A 14,416-nucleotide genomic window follows, 5' to 3' on the forward strand; every position below is an offset into this window, starting at 1 on the left:
TGACAGTATAATGGGTTAGAAAATCACTTCAGATTATACTACTGCCTCAGAAGGCCCACGATTACATTATACGCACGTGATAAATAAGCAAGCAACACCAGCAGTGATTTACACACTGAGAATGTCTGGAATTAAGTCAGCTCCCAAAATCATCCTCAAACAATCCAGACCATATGTTATTTTAGAGGCAGCATAGTAAGCACTGAATAAAAATGTTAGCATGTGTTCTGTTTGATTATATCTACTGGCAGACACACACACACACACGCAATCTGGCCTTAAAAGATAAAAATAAATGTGTTAATCTGAAATCACCAGTGGGGTGTGGACCAACATAATGGTTTTCACTGAGACCCATATAAAATGCCATATAATACAAGCAATTCATATTGACAAGACTGCACTTTTGCCCATATATATTTTAGGATGAGCCTCTTGTGAAAGTGAACAGACAGCGAGGGAGGGGGGGCGGGTGGGGGGGGGAAGAGGGGAAAAAAACGCAACTAGAAAATGGATTTGTCAGCAGCGGCTTGTGCGAAGATGAACCGCTGACGCTCTCGTCAGGCGCACTAAACCTGACTGACGCGTGTCAGCGGCGGCGGGCGCGAAGGCCAATCAGCCGACGCCGTGGGAAGCGAGGCACACCCGACGACAGGTGTCACGCGCTGTCACTTCCCTGCCAGTCAGCTCCAGCGGGTCTCAATCCGGCGGGGAGGCTCTGTGCGCCCAGGCGGACGTCCACAGGTTCCGGCGTGCGCGCCTCACACGAGAAAGGAGCGGGGGGCGGAGCTTAGAGGGGCGTAACACGGAATAATTTCCCCGACACTAGCGCTAGGGTTTTTTTCTTTTTTTTTTTAATCACAGGTGCCCTTTGCCCAAGTCTGTAATCACAATCTGCTCTACCGCCCCACCCACCCCACCCCACCCGGTCCACAACTGCCTCAACATAAATTTCCTGCACAGATCATTTCTACATCTGCCCCGTGAAGTACATGTCAGGGTGGCTCGCCAGTCTTGCTCTTCATGATATAATCCCATCTGGCTAACCATGATGGTGGAGCCTATGCCAGAACCCACCCACCCCATGCAGCCATGATTAGGGAAAGGGGGAAGCTCTCTCTACATTGCTCAGCAAGTCACACTCCCTGCCCCCCTGCAGCAGGCCATTATGAAAGCCAACAAACCAATCAGTCGGCACCACGGCCTCGCTGCCCACTAACGCAACCTCCTGTGCCATACTCTGGTCTGAGGGTGGAACAGATGTAGTGTGTATCACTACTTTCTCTGACTGTTCCATTCATTCATCTATTTATTTGTTTACTCATTAATTTGTTTTTATATTTGTCTAATGTTGCGGTTGGTCGGTCCCTTACGGAAGAATTGGACCAACGTGCACGTTACTGTGGAAGGGATATCGTTTTCAGGTCAATTGCATTTTACGGAGCCTAAATGAGGATATTAAATACAGAATTACGTATCGCCAGCATCTGCCGGGGTCCAGGCTGTGGCCCGCGGAGCCGAACGTATCAATTCCACAAAAACGATATTTTAATTTCATCAGCTGGGGAGGTCGACTTCGGCGACGAGCGTTGGAATATCCGAGAGGCATGGCCATCTGCTCAGTATAAAGGACAGACTGAATTTTTATTTTTATTTAGAGGATTGCTCAGTACTACATGGCATTCATTATTACACATCAGAGAAAGCTTTAATTGAACCTACCCATTTGTACATTTGCTGTGGTTATTCCAAACAACTTTATCTGGGAAGAATGGGACGTCTTAAACATACAGTGCCCCCCATAATGTTTAGGAGAGCCTTAAAAAAAAAAAGTTTTGCACTCCACAATTTCAGATTTGCATAAAAATACCCTTTAACAAAAGCAGAGAATGTGCACTGAAACCTAATGCGAATTGTTTGATTCCAAATCAAAAATTGTTGAGTGCAGAGCCAAATCAGGAAAAACAAAATATGTCTGTCCCAAACATCATGGAGAGAGCTGCATGAGAAATAAAGGAATCTGAAACAAGCTATGCTTCTCCTGATACTCACTTCTGCAGGAGTAGTTTCAAATGACATGGACTGACAGGCACGGAGTCCTCGGTTTGGTCTGCAGGAAATCAGCTCGATAACAGCCCGCATGTCCGGTAAATTGAGTTAGCGCATTAGCGGGAGAGGTACACTGCCTGTGAAAAACGTTCTCTTTCAGGTCACAGCACGCGCTTCCTCACGGCACAAAGCCGAGTCTCGGTTCTTCTCAAATAATGCATTACTCGAGCCACCGTATAATAATGTACACCGCAGTGCAATATTACCCTGGAGGCAGTTTCATTTTCGGCCAGTTATATATTTATATGCAATCACAGCGATACATACATTCACATTTCACTATGTAGAATTCTAATGCAATTACAGTATCCTTGCATTATACATGAGTTATAAAGCTATTATAACCATGTTTATAAAATTTTCTACACTAGGAATTTATGACAAAGTACCTGTTCAGATTACATTAAATTGAATATGCAAGAATGTGCTTAGTGCTTTAAAATACACCCGTTAATGTTGGGGCCTAGTGTACAACAACAACAGAGTGGATAAAGTAATTCTCTCTGCTGAGAATGCATCTAGCCCTGGAGTACAAACATAATATAACACCACATGTAAAAGCAGCAAATAGTGGACCATTAATATTCATTAATTTTCCTGGCGCTCGACTGTTTACAGCCTCTGCTCTGAAACCCATCGGCATCGCCGATCTCCAGGGAGAGATCCTGACAAAAGAAACGGGATCAAGAGCACAGCTGCCGAGACAAATCTACAATATGTTCCTTCTCTTTAGGAACATGTATACAACGACTTTATTAAAACAAACAAAAAATTTAAAAGACTACAAATTGAAAAGCACATTTGCTTCCACCGCTAAATTTAGCAGGCAGGAACAGTAGCATTTTGTGTTTAAATGTCTGTAATCGATGTGGAAACAAGTGTCAGATTCAACCCACTATAAAAAAAGCACCTGGAACCAGACTATTCCCTCGGGGGACGGTGAATCTCAACGTTCCACTTTTACTTTCAAATCATTTCTGGAATAAAAAGCGACCTTAGGTTAACTCAAAGCACACATTTACATTCAATGCTACAATTGCACTGGGCTCAAAACAAGCACTACTGTCCTGGTTCGATGGGAAATGGCAACGGAACGTCTATATACACATCAATGCGAAAGGTAAAATAGGCGCAATAGCGTCTAATTTAATGACACACGCTTTCTCGGCCGTAGTGACATAAAAAGGACGCAGTTACGCGCACCATCATTCGATTCTCTTTCCCAACCGGCACCAGAATCAATTTACCAGCGGAGCCAGTCTTGCTTTGACATTATCCTTGGAAATTGGGTGGACTTGTATGCTTGCACAAGATTGTTATAACTACAAACGAAAAGCATCACAAATCAAAACCCAACTATTTCAATTCGTGCGATTGTAATTTATAATTCCATTCCAACACTGTGTAAACGTAACCTAATTCAATATCAGTGCTAGCCTGCTTCATCACATTTAACGTTAACGTTGGAACAGTCAAATCTACACCGGTGCGTCGGCAAACCAATGTTTAAGCCTGTGGCTTGATCGTCCATTTGGAACAATCAAACAGTGCCCCTCCGTGGATTAATGTTGCCAGTGTTATCTTTAATGTGTGGTTGATACGAAAAGTAGACATTACCGCTTTTCCACATTGTTGCTTAGTGAATAGCTATCAAATGTAATTTTCATAGTCTACGCCTTTGCAAAAATAGTAAACACAATGTCCTTATAAGAATAAATGAATGCATTTCAATGTTACATAACTGTCGCGTAGCTAACGTAAATGTTAAACTTAAACCTAACTATTTTTTTGGAATCATGACCAACGTAGAAAACCAAAGGAAACGCAAATTCATTTGTTTTCAGGGGGCCTTATTTCTTGCTGCACACCGTCGCACAACATTGACGTCACGGACCAGGGTTCTCCTATGCGAACTCACGCATTTCTGAACCTTTTGGATTTTGCTTGCTGGGTCAGGTGCTGAAGGGAATTCTGACACAGGTAAAGTTTCACTCAGGATGTATACATTTCTCTCGTTAAGGAGACGTTAGTGAAATAACATCAGTTAAATGGCTAACGACAGACATTAGAGATTTGCCAGCTGACATGACAGGTAAAATGTAATAACGTTTGTATTGCATAAGCTTTGGAACGACTCAGACAGTTTGATTGCACCTGTTTATGCTAGCCAGCTACTAACCTCAAGTCTAACGGAGCAGCAGACTGTCCGTAATGGCTACATCATGCCTATCTACCGACATTTAATAACAAACTAGCTGATAGCACACGCCCAACATGAAGTATGCATAGGGTATTTGGAATTGAATCACCACTGCCGGCTTCATTCAGTCCGACTGTACATTTACATTTGAAACACTGGATGTCTGTTAGATCATCTCATCATATATATCATTCAGTCGATTAATTAACACCATTCTAAAACAACCTAGCTAGAGTAGCTCTGACGTGGAAAGCTATTAGATATTAAATGAATTTTGCTTATAGCATCTTGCACTGTACTGTTGTCCCCCAACTCAGAGTTTGCCCAATGAGAATTTCAGAGTCCCCGATGGCCGACAGCGTCCCGCCAGATGCGGTGGGGAGACGGGTCGTCTGCGACGGAGAGAGGGGAACAGTGCGCTATGTTGGTACTGTGCCTCCGACTGCAGGTGAGAACGTCTCTCTCTCTCTCCGGGATGATAACAAATATGAACTCATGTATCCGTCTGGTTGAGTTGTGAAAACTGTCAAGCTAGTTTCGCCTTCGACTGTTGTCTGACATTTCCAATAATGCTGGCATTTCCCTTGTCATTGTAGGTTTGTATCTAAATATGGCAGGAAACGAATCAAATTTCAGAGAGAATTAATCTTACCAAATGTATTTAGTTAGCTATACCTTGCACGAACCAGTGGCCTTTAAAATTATTAGTATGTTAAGCCAAACATTTCCCTTGGGTTTTATTTTCTCGTAGACCTAGGTGCATATGCACAGATTGACCTATTTTAGTTAGTTACCCAGATAAGGTACTTATTTAGATGTCTACTTAACTCCACATTCTGGAGTTCTTGATACAGTTATCAGTTTTAATGTATGGCTTCGATAGGCCCAGACAATTTTTGTGTGCGACGTTATTTTTGGTACTTACTTCTGGCAGTTTGGCGTTCAAGCGTCTTTGTAGCGTCTGGTACAGGGACATCAACAGGTTTGCGGTTTTCAGCATGAAGATACACTCAGTAACTCCAAAGCAACTTGTACAGCAACGTTGTGTTTCCAAAGGCTGTAGCCTACACGCGAGCATGTTAATGTTCTAAATCGTTTTTCCACAACAAGAAAAAAAACAAACAAACAAAAAAACTCGTGCCATACTTCTTTTCTTCTCCGTTCGTAAAGCAGCGCACGTCCTTCTCTCCCAAACCGCAGAAAGGCGTGGTCTAGATGCAGCTGACCCAAAGTATGGCCAACTGGTAGCTGCGGCATTGCCTGTTATTCCATGGCAAAAGTCAGCCAGGATACAGCGGGTGGAAAGTCCAGCGGTCTGAAAGTCCTGCCATGTTTTTCTTCCAGCCATGGCCAACTCAGCCAGTTCATTTCGCTAATTGGCTTTTACCGCTGAAGAATGTTGCTAATTAGCAAATCCAGGTGATTGTAACAAAATGGGGAGGACGTTTAATTTCTGAACCTGGATTTTCCAAACTCCAGGACTGGAGTTTCACACCTGTGAGCTACATTCATGTCTAGTGAGTTTAAGCTACCTTACCAAACTTTTTTCTTCTAAAACTGAATTTTTCTGGAAGAGGGTTTGCAATATAAAAATGTCAAGTTTGTCTAAAGAGACAATGATTTTTTAGTCACCCACCCCAAGTTTGAATTGCACAAGCAGATGAAGCACTTAAATCAGAGCTGTCCAATCCTATACCTGTCCTCTAGGTTTTCCGGTCAGCCCTAATTTGGCACACCTGATTCTACCAACTAGCAGCTCAATGAGATCAGTAGCTGTTGAATGAGGTGTGCTTTGTCAGGGTTGGAGTGAAAGCCTACAGGAAGGTAGATCTCCAGGAACAGGATTGGGCAGCCCTGACCTAAATCTTTCCCATTCCTGGTGTAAATGCAGGTTTGTGGCTGGGTGTGGAATGGGACAACCCCGAGAGAGGCAAGCACGATGGCCACCATGAGGGGACGCGCTATTTCACATGCAGGTAAGCCTGACCTGCCCAGACGAGCGGATGCGTGTGTGTGTGTGTGTGTGTGTGTGTGTGCGTGTGTGTGTGTGTTTGCATTTGGCCACATTTCCCATTTCAAGACTTTCAAGAATTTCAATCTTCCAAACAGGAGACAAAATGGTAAAACAAATGTGTTGTTGTGGTCAGAGTACACCTGTGCCCTCTCGAGCCCCTGTGAGTTATATAAAAAATAATATTATGCAATAATGTGTGTAGAGTTATGTGTGGCTGAATATTTTTGCTCTGATTTTCTTTTTTTTGCCAAAGGCATCCTACCAGCGGTTCCTTTGTTCGGACCAAGAAGGTCAGTTTTGGCGTGGATTTCCTGGTGGCCATGAGGCAGCGGTACGAGACCAAGCCGGACCAGCTCACCGCCGAGGAGCTGAAAATCTCCAGCAAGATGGTGGAAAGGGTCGGGTTCGAGGCTCTCTCAGAAAAACAGAAGTAATGGCAGTTTTCCAAGCATTCTGCAAAGCTAGAAAGTAGCCTACTGTCTTCAGTTTGTCATTGGGTCTGTTCAGTGACATATTCTTTGGGGCAATGGAATGCATATAATTGAATAGTTTGTTATGAAAACAAGCTCTAACAATTCATAGTTTAATTTGGCATTGATAAAATAATATATGGCAGCCATTGGTTATCTCTACCATTAAAAAAGTATGTGAAGATGAAAAGTCATTATTCAAAACTTGCTTCAAGCTGCAAACCCCAGACACACACAAACACATGCACATACACACAGAGAATTGTGGGAATTGTAGTTTTTGTAGACATTTTCTCTGTAGTTTTGCTTTCTGTTAAATGCACGTCTGTCGCCTGTACACCTTGTAATGGACCGTGTTGCCATGTCTGCCACTCCAGGTTAGAAAAGTGTAGAGAGGCCTCACTGGCAAGATGTGAAGTTTGCAGCCCCGGACCTGGCGATGAAATCCAACAGACGTGTCCCAGTATCCTTTGCTTTCCTCTGCTGCTCCATTAAATTTGCTGTCGTTATCACCTCATATTCTCTTCGTTCGTTAGGTTAAGACTTCGGGTTTTTTCCTCTTTTCTAGGATGGAATGCAGAACTTTTTGTTCCTACCGTTTATTCTGTCTTAGAATTTAGAAAAAAAAACCTACTCTTCAAAGGGTTATAGGTGCTTTTATAGCTTCTCCAGGGGTGACATCACATTCTGTAGTGGCCGTTTGGTCGCGTGCTAAACCCTGTCTGTTCTGGCCCCACGATGGTGGAATGACCTCCCTGTGGAGGTCAGAACAGCTGAGACTGTGACCCATTTCAAACGACGACTGAAGACCCACCTCTTCAGGCTGCACCTCTCCCCATCCCTCCCTTCCCCCCCTGTAAATGACTAAACTTAGGGGTGTAACTAGGCAGCTGTTTAATAGGTGACTTAGTTGATGCGCCAGTCTTAACGACTACTTGTATTTTTATTTATTTTTATTTTTCCATAGATTGCGTTGTTGCCGTTCTCGTTGTTAGTGTTAATCAGTTTAACCACCAGGGTCCAAGTTGAACTATGCGGTTGTTCCCTGTACTTGGACCGGTACTTCTCTCTAGGGGTTTCGTCATACTTGTTTCTGGTTATGGTTATACACTTTGTTGTACGTCGCTCTGGATAAGAGCGTCTGCCAAATGCCTGTAATGTAATGTAATGTAAACCCCACGTCTCTCTGAACTCCGCCTGCGCTTCCCCCGCGAGGTGGCTCCTGAACGAAGCTCGCGCCGCGCGGACTGGCCTTAACGCTCTCTCACCCCAGACATCCTCACGCTGAACCTGTCCGAGAGTCTCCTGAGCTCCTGGGAGGATGCGGCGCGCGTCACCCAGCAGCTGGCCCAGCTACGTGAACTCAACCTGGGGTCGGTTCTCAGGGTCCCCTCCCCCCACCTCGGTTCACACACATTGAGGGCTGTTTAACAGACGGCCCAGGGGCCAAATGCAGCTTGCTACAAACTTAAACATGGCACTTTGATCACGAAAGGGGCAAAAAAAATAAGCATTATTGTGACTAAGTCCAGGTCTGCATGTGCGCAAGTGCCCACACAGCGCCCTCTAGGGACAGAATAATAAGTAGCAGCTGTTCATGTTTTAAGAAGACATCTATTTTTTTAACACACGTTAAAATGTATATTACACATACATTGTTTCATAAATAGTACGTGGGAACTGTGTTGGCTCATACGAACCACTGTTAAACTGGATCTGACTGCCAGAAAGAAGTATTTAAAGAACTCTGTTATATATACAGTATCGGCTGTGAGGTCAACATCTAGTGCCACCTTTTGTACAGGGATTTACAGTCGGTGAAGGACTGACTACTTTTGTCTGTTTTCTCACCTTTAGACACAACAGACTCCGCCTACCCGCTGACCCCGCCTCTTTGATGCCAGCGTTTTCCAAGCTGAAGGTCCTTGCCCTCAACAGCTGTGCCCTCTCCTGGCCTGAGGTTTGTTCTGCCCACTCGCTGTTATTCTATAATTAATTGACCCCAAGGTTTACTTCCAAACCTGGCCCAAATATTTATTCCCTTAAGTTCCCTTTCTTTGTGCATGTAAATTGTTGTCTTATTTCATCTACTGAGAGTTTATGATTGTCATTGTGTTTGAATCTCCCTTTGCTTCTCCCATGTACTTATGCAGTCCTGAAACTTGTGTTCACAAGCTCAGTTGCAGTCAGGAAGGCAGTCACTGATGCCAAAGCTCTTGTTTAATGCCTTTTGGCCTTCCGTCATATTACATATCACATATTGTTTATATTAGTGTGCTGGATGCCAGAAATGACCAGTTCCTAATATTTACATAAACTATATTTATTCTGGCAATAAGAAGACATGGTTGAAAGCAAAGCCTTGTGACCCATCTCTCCCCCCCCTCATCTCTGTGCAGTTGCTCGAGTGCGCCCTCATGTGGCCCGAGCTGGAAGAGCTCTACCTCTTTGGCAATTCCATCACTGAACTGCAGAAGTAAGCGGTCAGCTAATGGCTCCAGACCTATATTTCTCTCTGGTTCGGGGTGGCTGTGTAGTGTAGTGGTTAGGGAGCTGGGCCTGCAACTCAGAGGTTGTAGGTTCAAGTCCCTGGTCAAGTTAGATACTTAAGTGTAAGTTGCATAAGGCACAAATGCCCAAATAATTATTGTGAATGAAAATAGTTTCAGAATGAAGGAAACCTGGTGTTTATCTGTGCCTTTTTGTGTAGGCCGGTCAATGTGCTGCAGTCCTTGACAGTCTTAGACCTGTCCAGCAACCCTTTGGCTGACGGAAGTGAAGTAATAAAAATTGGGGAACTACCCCGGTAAGTTTGCTCTTTACTGGCTCAGTGTGTGTGTGATTTTAAGTCTCATCCATAACATTTTTGCTTGTTCTCCAATAGACAAAAACTAATGTGATACTGAGATCATCTACTTCCTGGAACTAAGGAGTTGAAGCAATTGAAAGGCTGTCAAAAAAAAAAAAAAAAAAAATAGAAAAAGCTGTAGTGCTAATTTCCTCCGCATCGTCCTTGGAGACGCGTTCCTGGCTGCCGGAGGCTGATTTAAATGCGCGAACGGAGCGGGCTGCTGTTATTTAAAGAGCGCTCTGTGCCACTTTATGCGCCTCTGTCAGGCCTTCCTACGTCAGCAACGCCAGAGCGTCTCATAAACCCGGTCCCTCTCGCTGCTGCTCTCCGGAGCAGAACTTCAGCCCACAGAACGGAGATCTGAAAGCCGAAGTCAGCAGCGCGTCGCCTGTCGCGATGTACCTGTTTTTTTCATACCAGATAACAAATGCAAAGAAAAATCTTTTTTTTTTATGTTGCAGATTGGAAAATCTTAATTTGTCCGACACGGGTCTGTCCTCCATACAGTTTGAAGACGTAGGCCCAGGTAAAACAGCTCTTCATACTTCTGCCAGCACTTAATAACTGCTACATTCACATTTTGGCCAGTTTACATTCTGTGTGATTATTGTGTGCTGTTACTGCTGGGTCCTGTACCATGAAGCAGGGGCCCTGTTTCGGGAAAGCAGGATTACTGAGCTTATCTGGATAACTGCATTGAGAAAAACCCGGAACCCTCCCAAATCTGGAACATGGAGTGAAGTAAAAAGAGCTGTTCTGGGTTTTACTCTGCACAGTTACCCAGCTAACTGAGTAATCCTGCTTCATGATACAGGCTCCAGGTTTCTTAAAGTGTGTGACTCTTCTTGTGAAATGCTTCTTGGCAACCAATAAAATAAATAAAATTACCAAAACCAATAAAATTACTTTTAAAAAGGGACCCGCCATGGTTATAAAAATGCTTGGGAAATACCGTATTCCCACTTTGACTAATGTCCATAATAACTGTCGCTTTTATTGTTTATTAGTTTATCCTTTTATCGGGATGTTTATAGCAAATCGTTACTCTGAATCATAACCCCTAGCTGGTATGACATATTTAGTGTTCTGAGATGAGATTATATTTACATTTATTTTAAGGATTCAAAACCTCAATGTTCCCTGCACTGAAGACCCTCGTACTCAAGGACAACAAGATCGCAGAGGTAACGTTGTGAACATTATTCATCTACGCAGCTTGTTGGTTCGTGCGAAGATTAGCTCGTATTTTTGAATGTAAAATAAAAACAGTGAAGACAGAATTTTCCTGGTTGTTATGTGTACATTGAGGGAAAAACATGTAGGTGACCTTTTTGGCAGTTCTGTTATGAGTGTTTCTAAATGATCTGATGTTAGCACTCAAACCAGTGCTTTTTTTCCCCCAAAAGCAGCACATATTCTAGCCGAGGGATCTCAGTTTCAGGTCCTGGAGGGCTGCTGTATCGGCTGGGTTTGATGTGTTGCTGCACTTAAGTGCTTAAATTAAGTCACCGATTGACTGAAGTTCTGAGGCCTAAATTGGCTGCTAATTGATGGTTAATCAGACAAACCAGCAGACACTGCTGCCCTCCAGGACTGGAGTTAAACCAGCAGAGACTGCGGCCCTCCAGGACTGGAGTTTGAGAACCCTGCTCTAGACTGATACAGAATGGACATGGACGAGTGCAAGTGTGATTCTCACCTGTTTCTTTGTCGTCGCCCAAGAACACAACTGTTTTTTTTTTGCATCTTACACCTCAGGTTTAAAATCAGATCAATTCTGGCTTCTGGCCATCCTCAGACCGGCATGGGAGTAGCAGCATACGGAGTTTTTAACGACCCTTAATTTGTAATTAAAGAACACATTTAAAAAAGATGAAGGCCGTTAAGCCGTAAAGAACGACCATCTTTATGTAACTGTCACTCGTGCGACGGTGAGAAGGAAAGCACGATCTCAAACGAGGGAGTGACCATTTCAGCATGCAAAGAGAGGCACTGCTGGGTGTGGCACTCACGTCGTTCACAGGGATCCCAAACCTCAGTCCCAGGGGGCCGCACTCTCTGCAGTTTCTGTGGTTTTCCCTCCAATCAGAGGCTGATTCATGCCTTGGAAACGAGGCGTGTGGAGTCTAGCCAATCAGTGGCTTAAATGAAGCACTTAAGCGCCAAGTGCTTGTAATGTAATGTAGTGCTGAAGTGCACTAAAAGGCAGGGGACGCTGCCGCGTCTGAGAGATGGAGGAGCTCACTGCAGCGCCCCCTGTCTGCAGTGGTGGGTGGTGAGCGAGCTGGACAAGCTGGCCAGCCTGAGGCAGCTGTCCGTGGGCAGGAACCCCCTGCTGAGCGGGGAGACGAGCCGGGAGACGGCCCGGCAGATCCTCATCGCCCGAATCGCCCAGCTGCAGGTGCTCGACGGCATGAAGGTACGGCCACGCCCCGCTTATACTTAACCCCTGGACTAAACCCTGACCACGATACTGACCCCAATACTAAACCCCCTAATAACCCCTACTCTAACACCAATACTGACCCCTATACTAAGCCCATACTAATCCCTATACTCACACCAGTACTAACCCCTATACTCACAAATACAAATACACACAGCTTGTCTGAAGCAGAATTTGCCCTGCAGTCGGCTCTCCCACCGGTCTCTCTCACTGCTGTAGTCCCGATAAAAGCAGCAATTACTTCCTTCTTGCAGTCCTGATATTCCAGAAAGGTCAGGTCGTTCCGTCGTTATTCCCAGATCGTTCCGGAGGAGAGGAAGGGGGCGGAGCTGGACTACTGTAAGATGTTCGGGGTCAAGTGGCTGGAGTCCGGGGGAAACCGCGACTCAGCGCTGGACCTACCCAGCGCTGAATTCACCGCGCAGCACCCCCGCTACCAGACCCTCATTCAGAGTGAGTGTCCAGCGTCTCGGTCAAATTCAAATGCATTTGGAAAATGCTGTACTACGACCCTTCAAGTGCCGGTCGCATTTGAAAGCACTCGCTTCTCTCTGTTTCTCTCTCAAACAATCTCTCACTCTCTCTCTCCCTCGCTTTCTTTCCCCCTTCCTCACTCACGTACCCTCCTTCCTCTCTCCCTCTCTTTCTCTCTCTACATCTTTCACACACTCTGTCTCTCTCTCTCTCTCTCTCTCTCATAGAATACGGCGCACCAGAGGAGGGGGAGCTAAAGAAGCAGAAACCGTTCGCCCTGAAAAATCAGTTACTGAGTAAGTCCTCCTACATCCCATCAACCCCTCTGTCCCCTATCTGGACCCTAGCCCCTTGCCCCCAAATAAAAACAGATGGTCCAGCCCAGCCTCTAGGCCAGTGGTAACCAACCCAGTTGTGGTATCGCTCACATTTCCTTCCTCCTGTCTCCCTCCTCAGCCGTGACGTTCGTGTGTCCAGACGAGGCCCACAGGAAGCCCGTCGAGAAGAAGCTTCCAGGTAAAACCAGGGCTGGACCCTCAGGAGTGGCTCCACCCTCTCACAGGGCCTGGGTCCTGTAATATAAAACATGTTTAAAATATATACACTGCAACACGCGAGAGTATATGAACAAATACACAAGTTATTGCCACTTTCAGATTTGCAATGTACGTATTTTAAATATTGTGAAATATATATTTTTCCCCAGTATAAAAAAATATATTATATTAAGTGTAATGCAGTATGATTTTTATAGAATGTAGAATGCAGTATGTAAACTGTATTGTCTCTTTGATAAGGTTAACAGAAGGTTAAAGGGCTTCTGTTCTGGCTGTTGAAGACTCCAGGGTCAGGGCTGGGGCTAGGGTTCGAGTGCTGTATATTAATTGTATTGTCTGTTTGATGGTCTTTGTTTCAGACTCGATGACTGTGCAGAAGGTCAAAGGGCTTCTGTTCCGGCTGTTGAAGGTTCCAGGCTCTGAGCTGAAGCTGACCTATACCAGCTCAAAGGTAAAGGTCAGGGGTCACGCACAAGTCTCTCCAATGAATGGAGAAGAGGCTGCTTGGCATCACCTATACTCACTACACCAGCAGCTATAAACCTTTGTAGACCTGTCAACAGGGGACAATAGGAGCAACGTCCTCTCTGGGGTTAGCCTAGGAGAAAGGGGAGGGGGATTGGTGAAGTGGGTCACATCTGAGCCCCTCTCCCCTCTCTGTCTCTCTCTCTCTCTCTTCCTCTCTCCCCCTCTCGCTCCCTCTCAGATGGAGGGAAGGGAGATCGAGATCGATAACGACCTGAAGACGCTGCAGTTCTACTCCGTTGAGGACGGGGACGTGGTGCTGGTTCGCTGGTCCTGAGGGCCAGGATGGAGGAACGAGGGATACTGCTGTCCTGTGACGGGCGGGGGGCAGGCAGGGCTCAGCCCAGATTGGGGATTTTAGGGGTCTGGGTCAGCTACAGCTACTCTGTGGAACGCTTCCTGTAGGTCTTCTTGCGTAACTCTTAGTGTGGATCTACCTGGGGAACTCTCTCCTGAACTACCCAACGACCTTTCCAAATCTCCACTGACCACAAACTGCAAATATGTCGCATTTAAAATTGTAAATGTTCTTTGCTGTGTGTATCATTAATAAACTCACATATATACTGTTTGAATGTGCATTTTTTCAAATGGAAAACAGGCGCGGCCTTGTGTCTGTGGGTATTATTAATACAATATACCATCACAATATACTACCTAGACAGTGAAATTCAGTTAGCTCGCATTCATTCTGTGCATATTGCAAATCTAAGAAGCTTAACTACTTCTTAAATGTAAGTGTAACTCAGTTACACTTTTTGAAAAAAAGT

The 14,416-nt window shown here is 44.9% G+C and overlaps 1 protein-coding gene across 2 annotated transcripts; it reads left to right on the forward strand.

Annotated features, from left to right (window-relative positions):
• Positions 1-3,941: 3,941 nt before the first annotated feature.
• tbce (tubulin folding cofactor E) lies at positions 3,942-14,217 on the forward strand. Of its 2 annotated transcripts, none has more exons than XM_064317181.1 (17): positions 3,942-4,089; positions 4,627-4,757; positions 6,201-6,285; positions 6,577-6,753; positions 7,171-7,256; positions 8,067-8,166; positions 8,651-8,753; positions 9,193-9,269; positions 9,504-9,599; positions 10,106-10,170; positions 10,764-10,828; positions 11,911-12,063; positions 12,390-12,543; positions 12,792-12,860; positions 13,021-13,080; positions 13,481-13,572; positions 13,828-14,217. In XM_064317181.1, exons 2-17 carry the CDS (start codon positions 4,637-4,639, stop codon positions 13,921-13,923), a joined length of 1,599 nt encoding a protein of 532 aa, XP_064173251.1. In that variant the 5' UTR covers positions 3,942-4,089; positions 4,627-4,636; the 3' UTR covers positions 13,924-14,217. The 2 variants fall into 2 exon arrangements, with proteins under 2 accessions (XP_064173251.1, XP_064173257.1); XM_064317187.1 differs by having other exon boundaries at positions 3,965-4,089; positions 4,650-4,757.
• The last annotated feature ends 199 nt before the right edge of the window (positions 14,218-14,416 follow it).

Source organism: Anguilla rostrata, chromosome 2, assembly GCF_018555375.3.
Source record: "Anguilla rostrata isolate EN2019 chromosome 2, ASM1855537v3, whole genome shotgun sequence".
NCBI lineage: Eukaryota > Metazoa > Chordata > Actinopteri > Anguilliformes > Anguillidae > Anguilla > Anguilla rostrata.

Bases quoted from the DNA above. Each gene is read 5' to 3' on its own strand.
- tbce (XM_064317181.1), top strand. From the start codon at position 4,637: ATGAGAATTTCAGAGTCCCCGATGGCCGACAGCGTCCCGCCAGATGCG. The intron at 6,286-6,576 runs GTAAGCCTGACC...TTTTTGCCAAAG, and splicing joins ACGCGCTATTTCACATGCAG to GCATCCTACCAGCGGTTCCT. The intron at 9,600-10,105 runs GTAAGTTTGCTC...TTTATGTTGCAG, and splicing joins AAAATTGGGGAACTACCCCG to ATTGGAAAATCTTAATTTGT.